This window comes from Arvicanthis niloticus, chromosome 4 (assembly GCF_011762505.2).
Source record: "Arvicanthis niloticus isolate mArvNil1 chromosome 4, mArvNil1.pat.X, whole genome shotgun sequence".
Classification (NCBI taxonomy): Eukaryota; Metazoa; Chordata; class Mammalia; order Rodentia; family Muridae; genus Arvicanthis; species Arvicanthis niloticus.
In genome coordinates, this window is record NC_047661.1 from 10,223,129 (window position 1) to 10,248,081 (window position 24,953).

The 24,953-nt window shown below is 34.0% G+C and overlaps 1 protein-coding gene across 1 annotated transcript in view; it reads right to left on the reverse strand.

Annotated features, from left to right (window-relative positions):
• Naaladl2 (N-acetylated alpha-linked acidic dipeptidase like 2) overlaps positions 1 to 24,953 on the reverse strand; it is an 808,912-nt gene that overhangs the window by 126,059 nt on the left and 657,900 nt on the right. The window contains 1 exon segment of the mRNA XM_034499893.2: positions 17,458 to 17,553. Coding sequence (XP_034355784.2) covers positions 17,458 to 17,553 — 96 coding nt within the window.

The window sequence follows — 24,953 nt, forward strand, 5'->3', positions numbered from 1 at the left end:
GACCAAGCAACAGCATGGGTAGTACTTTCTGAAAACAAGAGGAACATAACAAGCTGAGAGAGATCTGCATGCTTTTACTCTTAACAAATGCCCAATCGTAGATGAACTGGTGATATACCAACCAGGACAGATATGGCTGTGGTAGAGTGTAATGTTACCTGGGTATTATCTATGTTACATTACAGAGAAAAATCACACATAATATATAAAAGAAATCTGGCTACTACTAACATTCAGATGCTGTAGAAACAAAAAGAAACAATTAAAACAACAAATCCAGAGGGTTAAATAATAGTTGAAATGTTTTGTTTGCTTAGATAGATAGATAGATAGATAGATAGATAGATAGATAGATAGACAGACAGACAGACAGACAGATAGCTAGAATAGAAAGATAGATGGAAAGCATTCATAGGAGGCTTAATGAAATGCAACATAGAGCCACTAATACCATCTGGGTATGGATACATTAACCACCAAAATCATATACAAGAATCTGAAAAATGTCAATATAGTGTATATTGTTAGGTATAATATTGACTACTTAAAATTATATACTTCTTGTGTAAATATTAATTACCAGCATACTAAATAAGGGGTTGAATGCTTGCATTCTGTTTTCATGAAAAAACAAACTGTCATTGTACTTTTTTGAATGTTAAGAAATGTGTAGGATAAACTCAGACAACATTAATTTGAGAAATGTTAGAGACAAGAGAAAATAGGAATTCTCCCAATTTGTTCTTTATTATATACTATATATGTGTATACTTATCATTAATATCATATATAATAATTTTAAACTAAGATCAATTTAAGAGCTTAAAAATTAATAAATGTAATTTTGACTAGAATTTTCTTTCTCTACATTCTTCTTATTCTTAAAATTTCAATCACTGTCAATTTCTTCTCATTCATGGTAGCTCTCCTGTCAGGTGCTATTACTGCCTCATGAAAATCAATACAACAGGTCATCATAATCTATTCTAAAGAACATGAGTATTGATTCTCTCTCTCTCTCTCTCTCTCTCTCTCTCTCTCTCTTTCTCTCTCTCTCTCTCTCTAAGACCCTTCAGACTGTCTTGAGAACCTGCTTCCCTTCATAAACAATATGAAGCACATCATATCTTAATGATTATTTCTGAAAGCTTCACTATGTATTCACTTCAAACATATCCATTTTCTCTGGTCTTTAAGCTTTATTTTTCTGTCCATTAGTTCATCTGAGTATACACCCAGCAGTATTTTACCCTCATAACCCTAAGTAAGATTTCCTATCATGCTTTTATGATACCTTATCCAACTTTACCTTAGGTGTGTCATGATAATTTTCATCTGTACTTGTAATGACACTTTCATTATAGGCTTATATGAGAGGGGATGCATAATAAAATTGGAACACAAGTACAAGCATCAAATATACTTTTCTTTTTGAACTTTTTAATGAGCTAGAAAAGATGACTATAAGATTGTTTCCTCAAAATTAAGTGGAAGAAAGCTTTGTAAATGGCAGTGACCTTCATGCTTGCATCACTCTACACCATCCATAGCCCATTGCTATTTTCTTCTAATATCATATGTTTCTTATTGTCTCCAATGTGTAACTCAACTAAAGATTTAGTCCTACAAGTTAAAAAAAAATTAAGGCCATCTTCATTCTTGTCTAGACCTGCTTGGGATCAGATCAGCCTGTCTCCTCCTTTCTCTCTCAACACTAAAGAGTCTGCATGGCTCCCAGGAAATCTGCAGAAGCCAGTGCAACAATCTACAAATCTAGAAAATAAGCTACAGCTAGGGACACAGATCCACCAGGAGATCTACTTCAACCCAGGGACACAGGAGGCAGGCTTCACACAGAGCCACCCAGGCCAGCTAACACCAGAGATAACCAGATGGCAAGAGGCAAGCACAAAAACATAATCAACAAAAGCCAATATACTTTGGTACCATCAGAATCCAGCTCTCCCACCACAGCAAGCCAAGAACATCCAGAACATCACCAGCAGAATATAAGAAAGAGAAGAGAGAATCTCAGTCAAAAAAGGATACCATATAAGACATTGAAACAAGGGTCAAAGAAAAAAAGACTCCTAACTGAAAAAAATCCAGGAAATCCAGGACACAGTGAAAAGACCAAACATAAGAATAATAGGAATAGAAGAGAGCAAAGATTTTTAGCTTAAAGGGCCAGAAAATATCTTCAACAGAACCATAGAAGAAAACTTCTCCAACCAAAAAAGATGGTCAGAAGACTGAAATCTCAAGAGATAATAGATGGTGAACAGGATGTGGAGAAAGAGGAACTCTCCTCCATTGCTGGTGAGATTGCATGCTTATACAACAACTATGGAAATCATTCTGGTAGTTCTTCAGAAAATTGGAAATAGTTCTAACTAAAGACCTAGTTATACCACTACCAGGGATATACCCAAAAGAAGCTCCAACATAGAATAAGGATACACGCTTTGTTATCTTCATAGCATCCTTATTTATAATAGCCAAAAGCTGGAAACAACCCAAATGTCCCTCAACAGAAGAATGTATACAGAAAACGTGGTACATTTGTACAATGGGATACTACACACCTATTAAAAATGACAACTTCACAAATGTTGCAGGCAAATGGATGGAACTAGAAATTATCATCCTGCATGAGGTAACCCACACCCAAAAGTACATACATGAATTGTTCCTGTTCAAATGAAACACTGGGACAAAAAATGGAGGAGAGAGGAAAAGAAAGGCCATCAAGGGCCTGTCCCAACCTGGGATCCATCTCATCAGCACACACCAAACCCGAACACTATTGTTGTTGCCAAGAACTGCTTGCAAATAAGAGTATGGTATGGCCTTCATCTGAGAGGCTCTGCCAGTACCAAATTAAGACAGATGTATAAACTCTCAGCCAACCATTAGTCTCAGCCCACGGACCCCAATGGAAGAGAGGGAAAAACTGAAGGAGCTGAAGGAGAAACCCCATTGGAAGAACAACAGTGTTGACTAACCCAAGGGGAAGGGGAATGAGATGGAAGGTTGTGGAGGGGAGACCGAGAAGGGAGAAAACATTTGAGTTGTAAATAAATAAAATAATTAATAAAAAGGAAAGATTAAATGTTACCTAGAGAAGTCCTCTAAGTAAAGATTGCTAAAGAGCAAAACAAAACAATTACAAAACAGCAATATTTTTCTTCTTTTTGTTTCATAATGCTTTTATTACTTTTCAACCTATCTACATAAAATTATGTTTTTTTATTCTGAAATAACATTTTCCTGTAGTCTCTTAGCAACACTCTTGCATTTACTGCCTGCTTCCCCACTCCTAGTCCACTACTGAACCCTGTCGGCTGTGTCAGTCTGCACCGTGGCTTTGTCCTGTTAGCTGATACCTAATCTGATTTAGCAAGGCTTTCCAAAAACTGCATAGATATAACGAGTACATGATCTTTCCTACCTCATTCTATCATGTCAAAAAGTTGTCCCACACCTGAATGAAATTCAGGAAATGTACATTTTCAGTATGTTCATAGAAAACATCTAAGTTACCCTGTAAGTTAAATATTACAAAATAAAATGGAAATAAATAATTGTGTGTAGAAATATCCAGCTCACCAAACACAAGAAATATTCACAATTCTGCATTTTAAAAGAAATAAGTAGAGCACGTTGGGAGGGGTTGAAAGGAAGAAAAGAAGGGGAAAATTATGTAATTGTGTTACAATCTTAAAAATACAAAGATGAAATATCACAACAAATAATAATGCTGTTAGAAAATTATTGAAAGCTAAAGCCAGGTTGTGCAGGTGAATCAGGGAGTCAACAAGTCTAACCGTACTAATAAAGAGGTTCACACAGGGGATGACAGTTACTACTTAATGTGACTCATACCTGTATGTGCATTAAAGCAAATGTGACACTTTGTAGTGTAGCTGAAGGAGGGACAGAATGTCTGATGGCGAACTCCAATGAAAGAGATTATGGTTATTAATACTTCAGTACTTCAGATGGACAAACATCATTCTAGAAACTGCCTCTTAACGCAGATACATGTATCAAAAAAACTCAAAATTGGCTACAAAGCTCCTGCACATTGTCAAAATGAAGGCTGTTTGGACTGGTTGTTTCTTGGTGCTAGAGATGAAAGGGAAGGTCTTCCACATTGGGAAGTGATCAACAATGTGCCATAGTACCAGCCACAATCAGAAACAATTAAAACTATGTGTACCTGTATACTTATTCTGAAGTTCATCAAAAAATATTTGGTACTGTGTATAGGTTTCTATTTTTGTTTCTTTGTTTGTGGAAGTGTTTTCATTATATGACATTTGCAAGCCTTATTACTGAAGGAGGGATGTTGATACTAAGATACTTGTCAAATTGCCCTGTCCTGTGCAGAAGTTAGAATCAGTCACTTGGAGCAGAAATCCACCATATTAGTGCTCTTTTACCAGCTTCAAGGGCTGGCCCTTTTGTGGGGTTATTTTTATTGATTGAGTCTCTTCTGGGCTGTATTTGCGATGTTTACTCTTCTCCTTGGAAGAAGTAGTTCAGGAAATCCTTCCTGATGTTGTACTGGCCTCCATTTTGACTGTCTATGGGGTGATTTTTTCCTCTTTGCTCATCTGTGCTTCTTTTTGCACATCTGAGGCTAAGAGAACAAGTAGAAACAGGGATTGGAGTTCTTTACAAATTAGTTTCTCAAGAACAGAATTGTGGGCTTTTCATATGCCTGTAGTAAAGGACATTCCTTGGGAAAATCAGGTTCTGAAACTTAGGGCCTTGTGCGTGTGAGGCAAGAACTCTATCAGTGAGCTGCAGCCCCAGAATTTAATCTGTATCTTAAAGGCAAACAGTCAGGATGGCAGGCTTCATTTAGTCCTAGTATATCCAGTAGCAAGCCTTGTGCATAAGAATTACTTTACATGAATACACATGCAAAGCCATGTGTGCAAAGCTTTCCTGCTAGCTGAAATTTCTGTGGATTACATACTATGACTGTGATATCTAAGTTTCATGTATATAATTGCTAAGTTTAAAAATGAAGTATTTTAAATTGATTTATAGTAAATTATAAGGACTTCTATTTAGGAAATAATTTTTTATAGTATTTAGAAAATCTCAGGCTTCAAATTGAGAGAATAAGAAAAGCTGTGGCTCTAGCTAAAACTTAGAACACAAGGTGAGGGATGAGGATACATCTCAACAGTTAAGTAACTTCCTGCTATTGCCAAGCACGAGTCCTGTTTGCAGCACTCACATTAAACAGCTCACAACTGTATCTCTAGCTCCAGGTGTGTGACACCATCTTTTGGTCTCCATGAGTTCCTGCATTCATGAGAACTCTCTCTCTCTCTCTCTCTCTCTCTCTCTCTCTCTCTCTCTCTCTCTCTCTATCTGTTTTGAAAATACAACAGGTCTTTTAAAAGATGGAAAAATGATGGAAAAATGTCCATACTGTCTGATGACAATTTGGAGGAGTCAAATAGCTTGATAACAAAATTAAATGACTGACACCAGCAATTTCATTCACATATTGCCCCTTGATTTTTCCATGGGTCCTGAAAGGACTTAAATAACACAAATATTGACTAATTTCTTTATAATTAACAAAGACAGGGTGAAAAGGAATCACTGAATGTCTTTTCTTTCTATTTTCCTGAAAATACAGTAGTTACTTTTGTCAGAAAACATCTCTATAGCATATAAATTGGCCAATGATCAGAAGCTGTGGCTAATGATTAGCTTAATGTATTTTTAGTTCAGAGAAATCAAATGATTTAGTGTAATAAGCACACCTTTTGTGTGAAATGTTTTATTCCTTACCAACCATTCATGTTTACCCTGTCTTTTTATGTTGCTAGACCTGCCTCGCTCTTTGTCATCTCAAATTATTTACATTTCTCCTATCTTTTTACCAGCATTTATTGATGAAGTTTGTTTTTAATATCCAACTATTAACTAGTCTTTGTGTAAATTCATAATTTTCTTTTTCAATTTTATTACACATGTGTTAGCCATGTGTGAATGCATACATGTTTACATGTGTGGGAGAACATATATGTATATAGATGCATAAGGAGGACCCACATTAATGTTGGAAACTATCTTAGTTATGAGCCATACTCAGTCACCTCATCTATTGAGGCAAGGGCTTGCAATCAAACTGACAGCTCACTGATATGGCTAGTATTGATAAGCTATCCTTCTCTTAAAAGGTCATGTCTGCCTCTAAGACAGGAATTACAGGCAGGTAGCCAGTCCTACCTGTTATGTATATGTATATATATATATGTATCCATCCACATGTCATGTTTAAATCCATAAATCTCATGTATATTACCCAAAGCACATATACTTTACTACTTAACTGAATGCCTTTTTAATTTTTTTTTTTGATTTTGGTAATGATGGAATGTTTGAATTCATGCAATGTTATTGTTTGTATCTGACTTCAAGAGACTATATATTAGTCTTGTTCTCAGCCAATTATTAGAATCTGGAAGAGTTGACATAAGAAGCTTTGTGGCTGGTTTTGGGAATATGGATGCTATGCTCTCAGGGTTGTTGAAGGACCCCAGTCTTTGTCTTTTGTCCCTGGATATAAGGTAACTAGCTTTTGCTGCACTGTAACTTAAAGACAGCAATGTTAACTCACTATGGACTGAAATTCTAAAGCTGTGAGCTGATAGAAACCTTTCTTTTTTACATGCTGACCTAAAGTATTTGGTGATTGTCACAGAAAGCTGGATAACAGAAGTTCTATAAACAATAGTTCAATCAAGAATGATAATAAAAAAGTGAATTGGAGCCTGAATAAAATCTGACACAAAATGAGAAGATATTTTTGTTAAATTGTGTTTAACATCTCTATGCTGATTTTATTTCATTGGCAATCACAAGTTATTGTGGAAAATATAGATCTGTATTGAACAAATATTGATAAATTTAAATGAATTATTATTTAATCTAAAAGTCATTTTCAACATAAAGTCCTTGAGAAATCTATAGAATTAAAATTAGATATGCTTTTTTATGCTACAGAGAAACTTGCTTGTGCAAGAGGATATGTTGTATACAAGTAAAACTTATCCATTGTTGTGCTCTTTAAAGTGAAGCAACACCACTGTGTGTCAACAGATGAACTGATGAAGAAAATATACCCATATATACAATGGAACTTTATACGTGTAATGTAGAAGAATAAAATTATAATTTCTGCAAGAAAATAGATGTACCTAAAAACATTATTAATGACAAAATAAGAAGATACAGAATGATAATCATCCCCTATACGTAGGATCTAAATATATGTGTGTGAGTGTGTATGTGTGTGCATGTGTGTATGTGTGTGTGTGTATGGATGGATGTGTGCTAAATACCGGACCCAAGGCCTGGTTGCCCTAGGGCCAAGCCTTGCTCCCAAAAGTTATCACTGACTGGTGCATAAAGATGCCTACAGCCAATGCTGGCAGAAGAGACATAGGCAGAGTTCTTGGGTTCCCAGTTCTTGGAGGTGGTCATGAAATGTGATAATACATTGAGAATGATTTTGAGTTTGGAGTGAGTACAATAATTATGCTTAGATGATATCCACCAAGAAGCAGAAAAAGAAAGTTGCTTGAAAATACACAGAAGTGTTATATCTGCTCTGAACAGTGAATCTCTATTACAAATTCAGTTTTCCCAGATCACCTTATAAATAATTTCTTTTTAAAAAATACACCTCCTAATCCAATACCAAAACCATAACAATCTGATATCAGAATTGTCTCCATAATCCAGCACTGGTTCAGCCTTTTCTAATGCACTTGTTTTTACCCTTTGTGGACATTTATTTAAAAATAACAGGTTTTTATATGGCAGTGTTTTAAAATACTGCAACTGATATGTAGCTCATATTACTTTTCAGGAGCATTATGTTTGGAATTAGACGACACCAACTTCTCCATTTCTAATCAAAATTACATAAGGGAACTTAAATCTCTTGTTATGATGATTATCTATCTACAACCTTAAATCAATCAGCATAGTTAATTCCTTTGTCTATTGCAAAATAGAGGATGAAGTCAATTTAAATGACTCCTATGGATGTCAGTTTTTCTATGACTTTCTAGAAACCAGCATTCCTTTTTATCATATATACATGTAATAGTGGAGATTTTTATAAATATGTGTGCTGACATGTTGGGTGTATGTGGATGCCTGCGCCTATGGAAACCCAGCTTTCTCATTTACTTCTACTTTTATTTTTTTGAGGCAGAACCTCTGAACTAAAAACAGAGCTCACCTAAACAGCTAGTCACATTTTCCAGTCTCTCTGTGTATCTCCTCTCCAAATCCTTAGGCAGAAATTTAGGTTGGATTCCATTCTCATGAAACATTGAGTTTATCCTCATATTTACACTAGATATATTTAACTATTAAACCATCTCTTCAGCCCAAGTAATTAGCATCCTGCTTTTTGAAAAATGTACCTGAAAAGATTCCATATCTTAGGTTAGTAGCATCCCATCACTGATTATATATATATAATATATAATTATATATTATATATATATATATAAAACATAGCATTACAAAATGTCAATGTATTTAACAATACCTTTCCTTATAGGGGAATTCAACTTGTTAACATTCAATATAGAGGACAGATATAAAATTTTAACAGATATGCAGAGATATATTTGAAGGACTGATGAAATACGTCCATTCTAGATTTATTCCTTACATAATTTATAGGCTTCCTGTATTTTTATTGAATAAGATTGAGTATAGGTATTAAATGAGATAGTAGCAGAAATGAATCCAATATGTATAATTTTGACCATTGAATAAAATATATTTAAAGTAGTTTATGCTTTATTTTAGAAGGTAGACCTTTTACTGTATGAACCTCTATTAAGTGATATAAGGCCAATATTGTTCCAATCAGTAAAGTTCTACAGATTAATTTTGTAACCCCCCCCCAAAAAAGTTAAGAAAACAAAACACCAAAAATGTCTGTATGAAATTTAAGACCATAGTGCCAGAGGGATTGGGCTTCTAAGAAGTAAGACTGGAGGAGGTAAAAATGAATGTCTCTGTCACTGATTAGTTCTTACCACATGAGCTTCTGTACATATGCACATGTACACATATGGCCAGCTGGTACTTCACTCACCTGTGGGACAATGGGGCGTACTTTCAGGGCACTGAACTCTGCAGATTAAAATCTATTATTACAGACTCCAAGAGGTTGCACAGGTCATCCTGATATGTAGCATTATATTAGATTTTTTTCCTAATAAGTAGACAGTGCCTGGAGCTGTTAAATCCCTTTATTGTATAAGTTTGCTTCAACAGCACTTTTTGAAAAGGCATATGACCTTACTTCCTTGGGTCCATCTTTTATTCACTGGTTACTAGGCACTCTGTCTGCATACTTCTAGGCGACTTTGACAATGACATTGTTCAACACTGGTTTAAAAACGCATAAATTCCTTCTCAGAGTAAATGAGATATGTGGAACTCATAATATAAATTCATTTTCAATTTCAAATAACACATATGTGTACAATGCACAGAATGAAATAATCACCAAAAATGTCACTCTACTTAATGAGATACTGTGTTCTGAGTCAGATGTAAAAGCTTTCTGAAATGCATATGTTGAGCTTCAAAGTTGTCACATTATTTATATTCATATATATTTATTTTCATGTTGTCATATATTTTTCAACTGTAGTGAATATTGCTCACATGATGATATTTTTTGCTACAAATACAGTTTCAAATCAGTATTCTTTTTGTTTATATGAAGCTTCATTTTTATTTTTATACATTTGTGGGAATGCATGTATATACATTCAAGTGTGAGGGTATTTACAGGGCCAGAATAAAGGCATTGGATCAGCTCAAGATGGATGATTTTATCAGTAATTGTGTGGTGTATAGTATGAATGGTAGGAACTAAATCAAGTTCTGCTAAAAAAGCAATGAAAAGACGACTGAGTCTCAGCTCTAGCTGCCGGGACTTAAGTTTGATATAACTGAGTAAAATACACATGCTCAGAGGGTAACAGTCTTCCTAGTTTCATATCTTATAAAGCAGTAATAATTCTTTTAAAACACTGTAGCATTGATCAAAATATTTACATTGATGACTAATACTTTTAATAAAGTAGATTAAGTGTTGATATATTTTATATAATAACCTTTTCGATAATAAAGCCAAAACTACAAAAACCGATCATTTCAGGCATTCCTTTAGAAACTATAATGTTTTTATAATATAATGAAAAACAATAAACTAAAGACCTCTACTTAAAAAAAGTATAGCTTCAATGCAATCTCCAACTTCAGTAAAGGAAGACATTGAGTTTAATTATACATTTGTGAAGAAAAATCACCTATAATATTTCCTCTTCAAAGTATAAAAGGTTGGTTTTAATGTACTATCTTCTCCCTTAGGTGACTCTAACCCATAGTTTTCATTACATCATGCGATTTCTGCATTAAAAATACTTCCCCAGGATATTATCTGTTTTAATGCATGATATGAAGACATGAAGTGCAGCTCACTGCAGAGACAGTTTACATCTATTATCATGCATGAAAAATTACATATATACATATATTTGTTATATATATATATCCTTTTCTTTCAAACTACAGATTTAAAATAACTTCAAATATATATATATATATATGGAAATATAAACATATACATAGGAGATATATATATATATATATATATATATATATATATATATATATATGGAAGAATAAATATTCCTACATTTGATTTTCTAGAAAAATACTTTTTATGTTTTTTCCAAACAATTCATCACCTACATTAGAGAATGTGATCATTCAGGTTAGAAATGACAGTCGAGTATTGTGTTAATTTTAAGACATATTCCAGAAAACTTCACTAGCTTCAAAAGTAAAACATGCCTTAGAAAAGTAAAGTGACAAAAGCTAAATGAATAATTACGTCACAAATGATAAGGCTCTAACCCACAAGACATAACCTGAGGAGGGAGGATTACCAGTTGTAGTCCAGGCTGGGCTATTCAGCTAGACCATCTTCAAAAGGAGAGGAAAGTTAAGATTTGATTTCTTAAAATATATTTACATTTCAAGGATTGTGTATTTAGAATAATGTCTAAAATGTTAATCAATATAGTGGTAACTATGTTACTCAGAAAGGCAACTGATCGCCATATGCAATTAATATCTTCTAAAATGGTGAAAATCAATATTAGTCTAATGATATTTATCATTAGTGAAATTGCCGCTAATTTTTGATCATATTACTAAAAATTAAATTAAAAGCTATATCTGTGAAATGAGGTCAAATATTATTTTCTAAATGTAGAATATATAAGAATTATTAATATTGATTTCTAGGTTTTACCCAAACATTGCCTTACTCTAAAATGTAATCTCACTGAGAAACTTCACTGAGACATGTACAGTAAGAAGAAAAATCAATATATTTAACCTACTTTTCTTTTTGTGATATCACCCAAAATTTTTAACAAAGAGTTAGACATTATTATAGACAAAGTAAAAAGAAAGTCTATTTCAAAACAAATTATCTAAGGACTCCCTTCTTATCATATTAGATATCCTACATTAGTAAAGGATATCCTAATATAATATTAAATATTCTGTAATAATATTGACACTCTCTAAGAACATTAAATATTCTACAATAATAGTTTATATACTATAATAACATTAGATATCCTATAATAATACTAGTCATCCTTTAATAATACTAGACATTTTGTAATAATATAGGATATTCTGTAATAATTAAGCCACTTGTGTTGACAATGCTCCCCATAAAAAACAGAAAGTAACAAAACTCCTAGTCCTAGGCAAGTTAAACTAATGAATGGTTAGGGTAGTCAAATGGCTCCAGAAATAATATAGATTATCACACTATCACTTTGTTTTCCTCTCAGGGGTCAAGGGTGAGCCCCACTGTTGAATAGACTCCATAATCAAGACCAATGTCTAGGATCCTTTTTGTTAATTTTCATGTAAGATCCTTTTGGCTGCCCTCTAACCTCCAATGTACCAGAATGCACTCTCCACCTTGCTAAGGGAGAGAAGCAGTCTTACCCAGCTGCAACATCTATGAACCATGACAATGACCAGTTTGGCAAGATATTCATAAAGGCATAGTAAATGACAGTCATATGTCAATGGTAACCAACAACTGTCTACTTGGACTTAATGTCTACTCAACAGGAAGAAAATTATTAACAGTACAAAAAAAAAATCCTAGCCTGTTTCCTGGGGCTACTATGTCATTGATATTAGAAAATATTCTACTATCACCACTTTGCTCAAACAGAATAATTCCAAGTAGTTACTAGTTACTAGCCTTCATCAAAAGTCTTTCCTTACAGAAAATGGAGACCATCCCAGAAAAACACAACTGAATAATATTCAGAGATCAAAGAACTGGGGGAGTCTAACCTCACTGAATACATCTACATTACAACTTCTGCATCTTTTGTTCAGGGAACATCACATAAGAGGCAATGGAAAGATTTTAAAAGCTAGAATACTAGGAAGTCTATAGGGAAACACTCTTTCCTTGAAATAGATGTACCAACAAGATCAAAATAATGCAATACTAAATTAAAATGGAAATGAAATGAATACACACACACACACACACACACACACACACACACTCATGCATGCATGAACACCTGCACTTAGCAATACTAAACAAAGAAAAAGATGCTATGAATTGAGATCAACACAATGTGGGAATGGGTAGATTTTTAGGAAGGAAAAGAAGGAAAAATTATAGAACTCTACGTCACTTAAAATCTAATCGTATTTTTTAAAGATATTTTTCCTACATATTCTGTGCAAACAGTGAAAAACAAATTATGAGTTATTTACAAATAAACTCACAAGCAGAATTTATTCTGACTGTGTCATTGTTCCATGTAAGGGGATTTTACTAATTATTGTTCCTGAGTATCACTTTGTTTAAGACACAACTAAGTAAAATACCCACTATCTCAACTCTATTCATGTTCCATGTTCTCCAACTTGATTGGTCTCTAATAAAGTAGTTTCTCAAATTTGGCAATTTTTTTTCTTTTTAACAAATACATATCATTGATTTTCACACACTGTCACCAAAATCTAATTTTAAATCACCTTCAAATAAACTCATGGATACCAAGGTGAAATGCCTTAAAGTTTTTGAATGCCCCTTCCCTGGTGAATTATTCTCCATATGTCCTGGTCTGCCTTCTTCCTTCAATGCAGTTACGGAGCTGTGCATATGCCATTTCAAGCTGGGTCTTTCTCCTCTGCTTTTGTTTGTATTACTCTTTGCTGACGTCATTATCTCTTTTTTGGCATGTGACATTAAAACGACCTACAGATATATCCCTTTGAACCAACTTATATGTGTTTATTGATTTTGTAATTCAAGCGATTTTACCACATGCTTGGTTTATTGTCAACTAACAGAAATGCCTAGGTAGTTAATAACAATTTATGAGATAATTGTTGAAGATTTAGAGACACAGTAAGAAAACTCCTGAGTATAGGAGGAGGAATAAGCTTATTTAAAATATAAATACATGATGATTTTTAAATGTACTGACTAAAGGATTAAGCAGCAAGGATTTATACTAGTATTTATTCATGCTTTAGTCTTTGAAGGATTTAGTTTGGCTTTTATGATAACTCAAAAGCTAAAATGCGATTTGTAAGACAACTGTGGTAGAGGATAAGAAAAGCCTCTTCACCATCCGTGCAGCAAGTGACACCCTTCAGCAGCTTCACACAGCAGCACCTGACAGCTGAAGCCATGATGGATTACAACTTTTGGCATCAATACTGAGTCTCATTCATTACATTCTTAAGTCCTGTGCTTTATATCAAAAGGAAAATGCCAAGAAAGATTCAAACCGAGAGAAAATAAACCTTAGAGGACAACAACATTGAAGACCTGCTTTCAAGGACTCAATTCACTTAACATGTTTGGAGATAGCTGTTTTTTTTTTTTTTTTTTTTTTTTTTTAAACATTGGTTAAGTGCAGAAAAGTACCAAACAAAAATAGTTAACAGTTCGTATGTAGAAAATTTATGTAGATATAAAATTACATTTGTGCTTTTTAGCAAAGTTCTAAAATGCAAAGGGTTATTTTCTGGGATATGGTGATTGATTATATCACAAATATTTACACACTGTTTTGTCTTTCAACAGTTCTGTTTGGAAATCAACTCTGACTGAAAGGACTTAAGATGTGAACCTTAAATGTTGATTGCAGTTACATGAAGAATCACAGAAATACTCCAATATTGGCTAATGTTTAAACCAATACTAATTGCTATTTTCAATTATATATAGTATCTCTTGTAACTCAGTACCAGTTTTGTCCTAATTAGTAAATAACAACATGTACATATTTCTGTTTCTTAACTCAGACACTTGTTATTTTTAAAATGTTACACTGCAGTGTGGAATAGTTGTCAGTAATACACTGTGGCCAAACCACTGACACAAGATACAATATTGTGACAACCATAATTCCTCACACATTAAAATTTACCATCAATTTCCATATATAGAACATATTATCAGTATTTGTGTAATTAGACTAACATTATTTTTCCATGTTTATAAGCTATAAATCATTACTAGTTAAAGAGAGTGACAATAGAGAAAAGGTATTTTTTGGCCCTCATTTACAATTGTTCCTCAGAAAACAGATAAATAATCTACTTTATAGACAGAGGCTCTTTAAGTTTTAATGTTAAGAATATTAAATTTGTTGAGAAAACATTAACATCATTCTTTTCATCTCTGTTTTCTAGAACGAATATCATTAATCTATAACTTTCTATGTTGATAATAAAATAAATTCAATTGTAAAATATTAATATTTTCTAGGCATACTAGAACAAAAATTCATGTTGTACAGTTCCAAGCTATGTGTTAGTGTTTATTAAGTGTTTTGTTGTTGATTATGATGATGAGAAAACTGGACATTAAAATCAAATCACATAATACTAATTTTCTTTTTTTACAGATCTCCTTTCCTGTTTCTAATTACTTAATGCTGAACTCCAGAAGTACAATTTCTTCCCTTGGTCTATGTTTGAAATGTGGATATAGGAACTCTCAATTTTTTTGAAGGAGAATTACACTAAAGATATATATATATATATATATATATATATATATATATATATATATATATACATGACGTGTGAATGCTTTCATAGAACTCTAAGGTATGTACTTACTTTGTTGATGGTTCTTTAAAGGCAAGGAATTTGATCCAATATTCCTTTTAAAATTCTAATGAAATATATATTTAGCATCAAATATAAAACACATGTAGAACCCAAGGGAAAAAAGTGTGTAATTCATGTGATACTTAGGTATATTTAGTTATCACATGGAGTGATGAACCTCTGTAAATATTCAGGCTGTGTTCATAGCAACTTGTTTACTCACCCATCTTTTTCCAAAAGGCTCTCAAAAGTTCTAGTTGTTATGTGGAGTAAAAATCCAAGCTACTGAGAATCAGTGTGCACTCCTCCTCTTAAATAAGGCCAGGCATTCTCTGTATCTGGAAGTTTTCTCAGCTATACTACTACCCCATTATATGTCTGATGTCAATATAGTCTTAACTTGCTCTTTTACAAAAATGCCTTACTTCTCTAATCAACACAGAATAAGGAATAAGGAAAAATATAAGGATTGCATCATTTTATAATCCTATAATTCTTTGCTTAAAAAGAGCAAAAAATGCAGAATATGTATCCAGATTTTTAAGAAAATTATCATGCATCCATTATATATACAGATGTAAGTGTATCTGAATATCCATTTAAAGTCCTATATCTTCATTTGTATATATATATATATATATATATATACAAATATATATAAATATATGTATAATGAATAAAATCTTTAAGTATTAGAAATATACTTAATATTTTAAATGCTAAAGAAGGAGCTGAAGGCAAATTTTCTTTAGTTATATCTGCATAATAATATAAAAATAAAATGAAGGTACTAAAATGAAATCAGGCATCTGGAATTGATTGTAAAGGCAAACATAATAAATATTATGAGTGTAGATGAATTTTAAGTAGATTGTAATTCAAACTTCACTTATTTTAAAAGTTCAAAAACTAAATTTACACAGTTCTTAAATATCATAGACAGACATAGACTCCCAAGCTTTCAATCCTGAGATTATTCAGTAGCCACATGCTGAAATTTATTTATTTTACCACACTTCCTCTTTTTAAAGAGAAAAACGGCCTGTCACATTTTGCTAAGATTTAAGGATGTTTAAATAATTCTAGTAAGTATACATAAATATGGATTATTTTAATGGTACTGAAATATCAATATACACTGCAAAGTTTATGCCAGAAAGGAAGGCTTTGACAGGTTAGATGAATAATTTGTAAGTATAGAAAGTATAGGATGCCACCTGATAAGAGGAATAATAAATTTATTTTCTCCACTCTGGAAAAATTATTATTTTTTGAATAATAAAATTATAGCTAAAAACACACGTTAGAAACATGCCATATTACAAATGCAGTTCTTTGCTCAATAAAACAAGCTCTTCTTATACTGGAACTAAACTGTTTTAAACAGGACCAATATGTTGGCTCCGTGGGTAAAGGTGTCTATTACCAAGCCTGACAGCCTGGGTTTCATACACAGGACCCACATGGTAGAAGGCAAGTATCAACTGACTTCGGAAAGTTATCATTTACACTCCATGATCACATGACACATGTGTATTCCCATGTGTCATATATACATAAAAACACAAATTAAATGAAAGTGAAAGAGATAATTGTATTAAAAGAAAACTTTGAACAGATAAGTTAGAAAATTTGTTTGTTTTATGATATTTGAAGTTCTTGTCCATTTAAAATGAAAAACAAACTTGATTTTAGGCTACAAGCAAAAAAATTATTTATTGATTTGTTTACTGATTTATTTTTATTATTTTTTATTTGTTTATTTGATATTTTATTGATTTTCTAAATTTATGTTACTGATGTGTTCTAAATCCTGCATCAAGAACTATATCTTGATTTTATTAACACTTTCCCAAACATTTTGCTATCATCTTTACTACTTATAAAAGCATTGTATTGACTGATTGTTTTCTTGTCTTCTACCTATGTAAAAAAGTAAACAAACCAAAGTAACATAGAAATAAAGAACTTGCAGGGCGGTGGTGACGCACGCTTTTAATCCTGGCACTTGGGAGGCAGAGGCAGGTGGATTTCTGAGTTCGAAGCCAGGCTGGTCTACAGAGTGAGTTCCAGGATAGCCAGGACTACACAGAGAAACCCTGTCTCGAAAAAAAAAAAAAAAAAAAAAAAAAAAAAAAAAAAAAAGAACTTGTTATGATTGTATTTGTGATTTCATAGAGGCATTCCCACCTTAGTAATGGCTTCATGGAGGTTGAAAGATGGATCCACTTCTTCAGTTTTTGTTCCATGTTTAGGAAAGATGGCCTCAGAGAGAAAACTTGGACCCTGTGACAGACAAAAGAGAAAATCTTCATTGATTTTGGATTTCATATTTTAATTGGAATTTCTTCCTAAAAAACTATAAATTGACATTCAGCATATGTATTCACTAATAGATGAATATTAGCCCACAAAAAATACAGAATACCCAAGATACAGTCCACAGAACTCAAAAGGGTCAACAATCCGAAGGGTCCAAGTGAGGACCCTCAGTTCCACTTGGGAGGGAGAAGAAAGCAATCGCAAGCGAGGAGGGAGGGAGGCGACCTGGGAGGGAAAGAGAATGGGGTGGAGTCGGTAAGGAAGAACTGAACATGATCTGGTATTGGGTGGGAGAAAAGGACTGAAGCCCTCAGAGCCATAAGAAAAAATGGAAACAGGCAACCTTGGAATGTAGGAGGTTGGAGTGGCCCTCCAATATACCAGAGACCTGAGAGGTGAGAAACTCTCAGGACTTAAGAGGAGGACCCTTAGGTGAAATGCCCTACAGTGTGAGAGGGAACTTGAGGAGCCCACCTCCAGCAGAAAGACAGGGCATCAAGTGAGGGAGAAAGGGAATCAAGTGAGGGAGCGGGTTTCTATCCCACAGTCAAAACTCTGACCCGTAACTGTTCCTGTCTGAAGGAACTGCAGGGATGGAAATGGAGAGGAGCCTGAGGAAAAGAAGGTCCAGAGACAGGTCCAAAGTGTAATCCAGCTCAAGGGGAGAACCCAAGGCCTGACACTATTACTGAGGCTATGAAGTGCTCACGTAAAGGGAAAAGGACCCTATCTACTACCCTCTGAAAGACCCAAAAAGCACTTGAAAGAGTCAGATGCAGATACTTCCACCTAATCAATGGACAGAAGCTCTTGACTCCTGTGGTTGAATTAGGGAAAAACTGGAAGAGGCTGAGGAGGAAGGCAACCCTGTAGGAGGACAGGCAGTCTCAATTTACCTGGATCCCTGAGATCTCTTGGACACTGGACCACCAACCAGGTAGCAAAAGCCAGCTGATATGAGGCCTCCAACACATATACAGAAGAGGATTACCCAGTCTGGGTTCAGTCAGAGAAGATGTACCTAATCCTCCAGAGACTGGAGGCACAAGGGAGTTTAGAAGTCTGGTGGGGGGGTGGGAGATGAGGGGGTGGGGACATCCCCATAAAGACAGGGGGGCAGGAGGAGTTATGGGATATGGAATAGTCAAAGGTGGACCAGGAGGGGAATAAAATCTGGAGTATAAATAATAAGTAAAAATAAAAGATCAACTTAAAAAAAAACAAAGTAAAAAAAACATATAAATTGTTTTAAGGTTATTGTTGTGTGTGAGCTTCATCTGAATGATCTAATTATCCATCCCAGAATATTCATAAACTTAAGTAATTAGATTAGTACTACTTTTAACATGCTATATGCTCATAAAAGAAATTTTCTCACCCAAAGGATAACTTTTCAGATTTCTCTCATATTTACCCTAATTATAAATTATAATTACAATCATAAAGGAGATGTTTAGACTACAAAATCTCTATTGTAATTTATTTTTCTATTCGTATACATTGTGTGTTTATGGCTAGAAGACAACAACATTTTTTGATAAAAATAAATATGCCTAGGGAAAACAGGCATTGTATGGTATTTTCAATATAATGATAGCATCATCAACACAATAAGAAACAGGTAAAAAAAATCACACATGGTTTATGGGCTGCCTAAAATGTGACTGAGCTTAATATCTAAATCTTAGTGTTCAATACTCTTTGTCTATATATCTGTATTCACAAATGTTCAGTGCAATGGTCTGGTTTGAGGTTTCTGGCTTCTGTTACACTATCAATACTGGATTATCACAATGATGTTTCTCAGATATCTTGTTGTTCTGAAACATTAAGTCTGTAGGACTTACCCCTTCACATGCTTCAGAAGTTCATAGATGAGGTGGTTGTTGGGGTGGGCTAACTCCTAGGCCTGGATCTGGGTATGAGTGGTGGCTGGGTTGCTCAGTCTGGCAGGTCTCCTATACCCTGACCACCAGAGTGAGCTCTCCAGCACTGCCCCAGCTAGGCCACTGAACACTTCAGCCATCAAGGGACAGGGCCAGCTCTCCTGATTTCATGACACTAGGGCTAGCTCTCCCATCTGCTGGAGTCAGGGAGAAGGAGAAGATAATGGATATTTTAAAGGGACTGAAATTTTAATTCTTTTAATGTGTTTGAATGTGTAAAGACTGTGAAGCCTTTAAGTTATTTATGTTTTTAATGTCAGATGTTGAGAATGAATTGGAAAGGAAAGGTTGTGGCTTACTGGTGATGTGATTGTGTCAAGCTGGTCATGGTTAATTGTGCTGGACAGATTTATATCAATTTAAGCCAAGCTAAAGTCATCTGAGAGGAAGAAACCCCAGTTAAAAAAAAAAAAAAAAAAAAAAAAAAAAAAAAAAAAAAAAAAAAAAAAAAAAAAAGGAGCCTCCCTGGGATATAGGTATAAGGCACTTTCTTAGTTAATAAATGATAGGGGATGGCTCATCCAGTTGTGGGTGTTGCCCTCTTGAGCTGGAGATTCTGTGTTCTATTAGAAAGCAGGCTGAGCAAGCCATGTAGAGCAAGGAAGTAAAGAGCATCTCCATGGCCCCTGTATCAGTGGCAGCTTCCTGGTTCCTGCCCCGCCTGAGTTTCTGCTCTCATTACTTTGCTATATGAAACAGAGTAAAATAAATCTGTTCCTTCCCAAGTTGCTTTTGGTTCGGTGTTTCACCAGAGCAGTAGCAACCCTAAGACTTTAGTCTTATAAAAAATAGAACAATTGGAACACAGTCTATATAACTATGTAGGTAGACAGACAGAAGATGATGGGTAGTTAGATGGATAAATATTAATAGAGAAATAGAGGGAAAATCATTCTTAAAAGATGATTTAACATATTTAGGCCAACAATGCCTGTAGGAAAGTAATCATTTCAACCTGCTTTTTTTTTTTAAAGTTGTACTATGTATTGGTGGTAACCAATAGCAGACAAGAATTTTTTAATATATTAATGCTTAGAATTATGCCACCAGAAAGTTTTGAAGATACAAGATGAAGAATGATAGAAGCTGTGTCTTCCTGGAAAAGAACATGAACTAAATGGTATTAGTACCTAACAATTCTATTCTCATCCCTCATTTCATCAGGACTGCCAACTGAATACAATGTGTTAAGATCTGTCAGGTCCCAATCAATACTAAGTATTATAGAACTTTGCACAAATTATACATGGACTGAGATTTTATAGCTCTTTTCTTTAAATTGAAGCATGTTTCTTTTGAAAGAAGAGAAAGGAATGAGATTCAAGGAACACAATAGGTGCAATGTTGTAACCTACATGGCTTTGCAATTGACCTGACAGGGGCAATGAAGAAATGACAGACATATACAGAAAGCTGTGGTCATGTGGGATGTCCACTCTGATAAAAGCCATTAACACTTTTCTGGAAACTAACATGTTTATTACATATAAAATAGAGATAAGTCTAAACCTAAATTACTACAGGTATGATGATTCTTTTGATGTATTCATTACAATTTAACAATTATTTTTCTTACTTTCTCCCATTTCTCTTCTGTGGCCCACTGTCCTGGTCCCCTTTATTTGCCCAAATATTCTCCTTTATGCTTTCATGTCTCTCTCTCCAAAATGAAAGCCTAAGACACTTTGTGTATTTCTCCCATTATTTCTTTGTGCTCTTTATTGCTTCTTCTTTACTTTACATTGCATTCTTTTCCAGTCTAATCCCTGTTCATTTGTTTTGTACACACACACACACCCCTTCATATGTTATTCACCAACACATTTTTTCTTTTTTTGCTCTTAACTAGAACTCTCAATAAATTATAATTGCTTGTACAAACTTATATTCATAAACATTTTATACTTTTATTATGTGGCATGAGGGCACAGTAAAGATGAAGAAGTCGGGTGACAACTAGCAAAAATTGGTTCTATCTTACTACTATGAGGGTCCAAGAGATTGAACTCAGATCGTCAGGCTTAGTAGCATCATCAACTGAGCCCTCCTCATTTATATAATTGCTTTTGCTGGCCTTTCCCTTTCTCTATTTGTCTATCTATCTATCATCTATCCATCTATCATCCTCCATCCATCATCATCCATCCATCCATCCATCCATCCATCCATCCATCCATCCATGCATATGCCAGTTCATTTGAGGCAGAATTTCTCTATGGAGCCCTTCTTATCCTGGAACACAGTGTATAGGTGAAGCTAGCCCTAAACTAGAGTTACACCTGCCTCTACCTCTAAAAATCCAGGACTGAAAGTTAACAACACCATACCTACTTAATTCATATAATTTTAAATAATTATTTAACATACAGTGTTTGACATGGGTTTTCCTTAAGTTTAGGACAGAATCTTTATTAATACAGTATTTAACTAATAGAATTTGAGGATATAAAAGACCCTTTATTCCAAAAGATGAAGACAGCATCATGTTTTCCTATGCAAGTGAAGTTATGTTAAAAATAACAATCATGTTGGATAAACAATTATCTTCAGAACCTAACACAAAGTAGGGAAAAATTAAAACAGAAACAGTCTGTAAAAATTTCAGCAATGCTTATAGTCCATATAGGTGATGATTGCTTAATAATACTTCATTGCTGAAAGTAAAGAACGGAAAGTAAATTTCAATTATTTAGAATGTTGTTGCTTAGAATAATTGTTTTATTCAATAATTATTGTGAAAGTTAAAACTTGAAAAGCATTATTATATGGAGCCTAGAAATCCTATCAGGAAGGTTTCAAATATGGATAGCATCCTTCTAGGATCTAGAGTTTCACTCAGTAGTCTCTAACTATTTAATACTTAATAGTATTATTCAACTCTCTTGATAAAATCCATGATTTGACTAACTTAATTCATTATGTGCATTCTATTGTATGCCTGTGATTGATTTTCTTCTCACATTTCAAACTATGTGCTACATTCAAACTATGTGATAATCTGGCCTCTACATTTTGTTTTTCACAGAATTCCCAGGTGAGTTTGTTTGCTGTCAGTTCAGATCAACAAAATGTGAAACTAATTATATTTAGTTCTGTCATTTGCTTGTAGTTCATCATTTTTACTTATCTATGAAATCCTTGTGAAATATTAAATTGTGTATATGTGTGTTTATCTGTCTGTATGTCTTTGTATGCATGTGTCTATATTTGTTATGTTCTAAGATATCATCATGTATGTTGTCTGATTTTTTATTTTTGAATGATAACATTTCAATATTCTAAAATTGTAACATTATCTAACTCTCCTTATTCTAATTTGTTTCATCATCTGTTTGATGAAACTATACCAGCCTGTGTCTGATCTGGAAATAGAGACATTTCTCTACAAAGCCTACCCACTGCTCACTTACCTTTTGCTTTTATTCAATGATGAATATATATCAAAGCCCAACTAACATGTACACCATCACACAGCCAAGTCATACTTGTCATTAGTCTTAGGTTTCTAAATCATTCTTTTGTGCTGAAAAGAACTCACTCATACTATTTTGTATTGTTTGTTTCTGCTATAGCAACATGTTCAAATCTTGACTCTAACCTTCCCTATGGTTTTGCTTATGCTATTTTTCCCTTCACCTTGGACTATCCTTTCTTCATTTAATCTGGTGTATACATAGAGTAGTTTTTCACTAACTCTCACCAATCTATTCTACTGTTCCTGCAATGTCTTTCCTAGTCTATGAGGTTTTTATACCATTTTTCTCATTAAAGTAGCTAAAACTAATTAGTAATCTTTGTATAACTCAGTCAATATCTCAGGCTAAATATGGTCATCCACAACCTTAACTGCAAGATTGAGCAACCTTCTCTCATCAGGAAAATTATATCAACATCTACGAAACAAAAAACTTACAAAACTGTCTCGTGAGGAGGAAATAGATATTCACATGAAGATGTGTTTGACCATTATCACTCACTTTATCACTCAGAAAACTTATTATCACTCATAAAAACTCACTTTTCTTTGTAACAAAGGGTGATAGTTCTGGACCTTAGATTAGCAGAAACATGTTTTTGCATAATGAATTATGTATGTAATTTTGATTTTAACAAGGTTACTATTAAAGTTTAAAAACAATTTCTTAGGTAACATGATATTTGAGGGATAGTTAAGTGGAACATGTCAGAGTTGCTGGTGTGGTTCAAATGGGAATATACTGATGTCTTTGTTGGGAGGTGAACTTGCTCTTTCTGTCTCATGTTTCTTACTATTTAATCTTAGTTACTTAATACATAGTAAGACATGAGACACAAAGAGTGCTTTTGCTGTCGGCAAAGAGAAAAAGAATAAGTGACTAACATTTTATATGATTCCAGCATTCCTCTAACGATCTGAAAGACAGAGATAAAGAGGCAGCAGATGTTCACTTGCCAGCTAGACTATGATGCTCACAGATAAAGGACCAATACTTCAGGTTGTTTTCTGCTGTCCAAATTTAGAAAATGGTACATGTTCTCACACTCACGCAGAAATACACATATTTAAAAGAAAAATAAAACCAACAGATTAGAGATTTAAAGGAAAAGAAAACAAAGTTAAACTTTCCTAGAGAGCAGAATTTCAAGGAACATAACTTCAGGTAGAATCAACCAAAGCAACCAAGGCAAAGTGTTATAACAATTTTGGATTTATGTGCTGTAGAAGATAGTGTTGGTATCTTCACAGAGAAAGAAACAATTGTACGATCCTGTCTAAGTTTCTGTCCTACATTGAGCTTTCAGATCTTGAAATTGTCTCTACAGTAAGACAACCATATTTTTACATGATGTTTTCTGACACGATCATATGTAATGTTGTTTGATGCAGGTTCAGTGAGTATTAACTAAGCAGAGCCCTTCAGACATGCCCTTCTATTAGCTAGTACTTGGTAGGCACAACATTGAACTATAAGCAGAGTTACAATGTCTCTCATTCTAGTTCTACCACTCCAGGCTTCTAGTCTCATGCCCATCGCAGCAATTTTACTATGTGCCTGTGTCTGTGAAATAGGAGCTGTCTCTTTATGTTCTTTATAGATGAGCCAATGTGTTGCTGTGACTAGCAGACATCATCCTATAAGTATTTGGTAGAACTGTATACAAACTGTGGTGGATCTGGCTCCACAGCCAACACTTCTATTCTAACCCCACACTGATTCCCCACTGCAAAGTTTCTGTGTACTGCTCAAGGATACCTACTTCAGATTCTATTCGAAACTCCTCTCAGCCTTAGTCTACTCTCCACTAATAGCTAAAAACAATTTCAAAGCTATGATCAAAGACTCTGCTTTGAAGAAAGAAAATTAAAACGAAAAGGCCTGCTCACACTTCCTTCGTTGTAATATTCTCTCTGCAATAAGAAGATACACATCAATACTT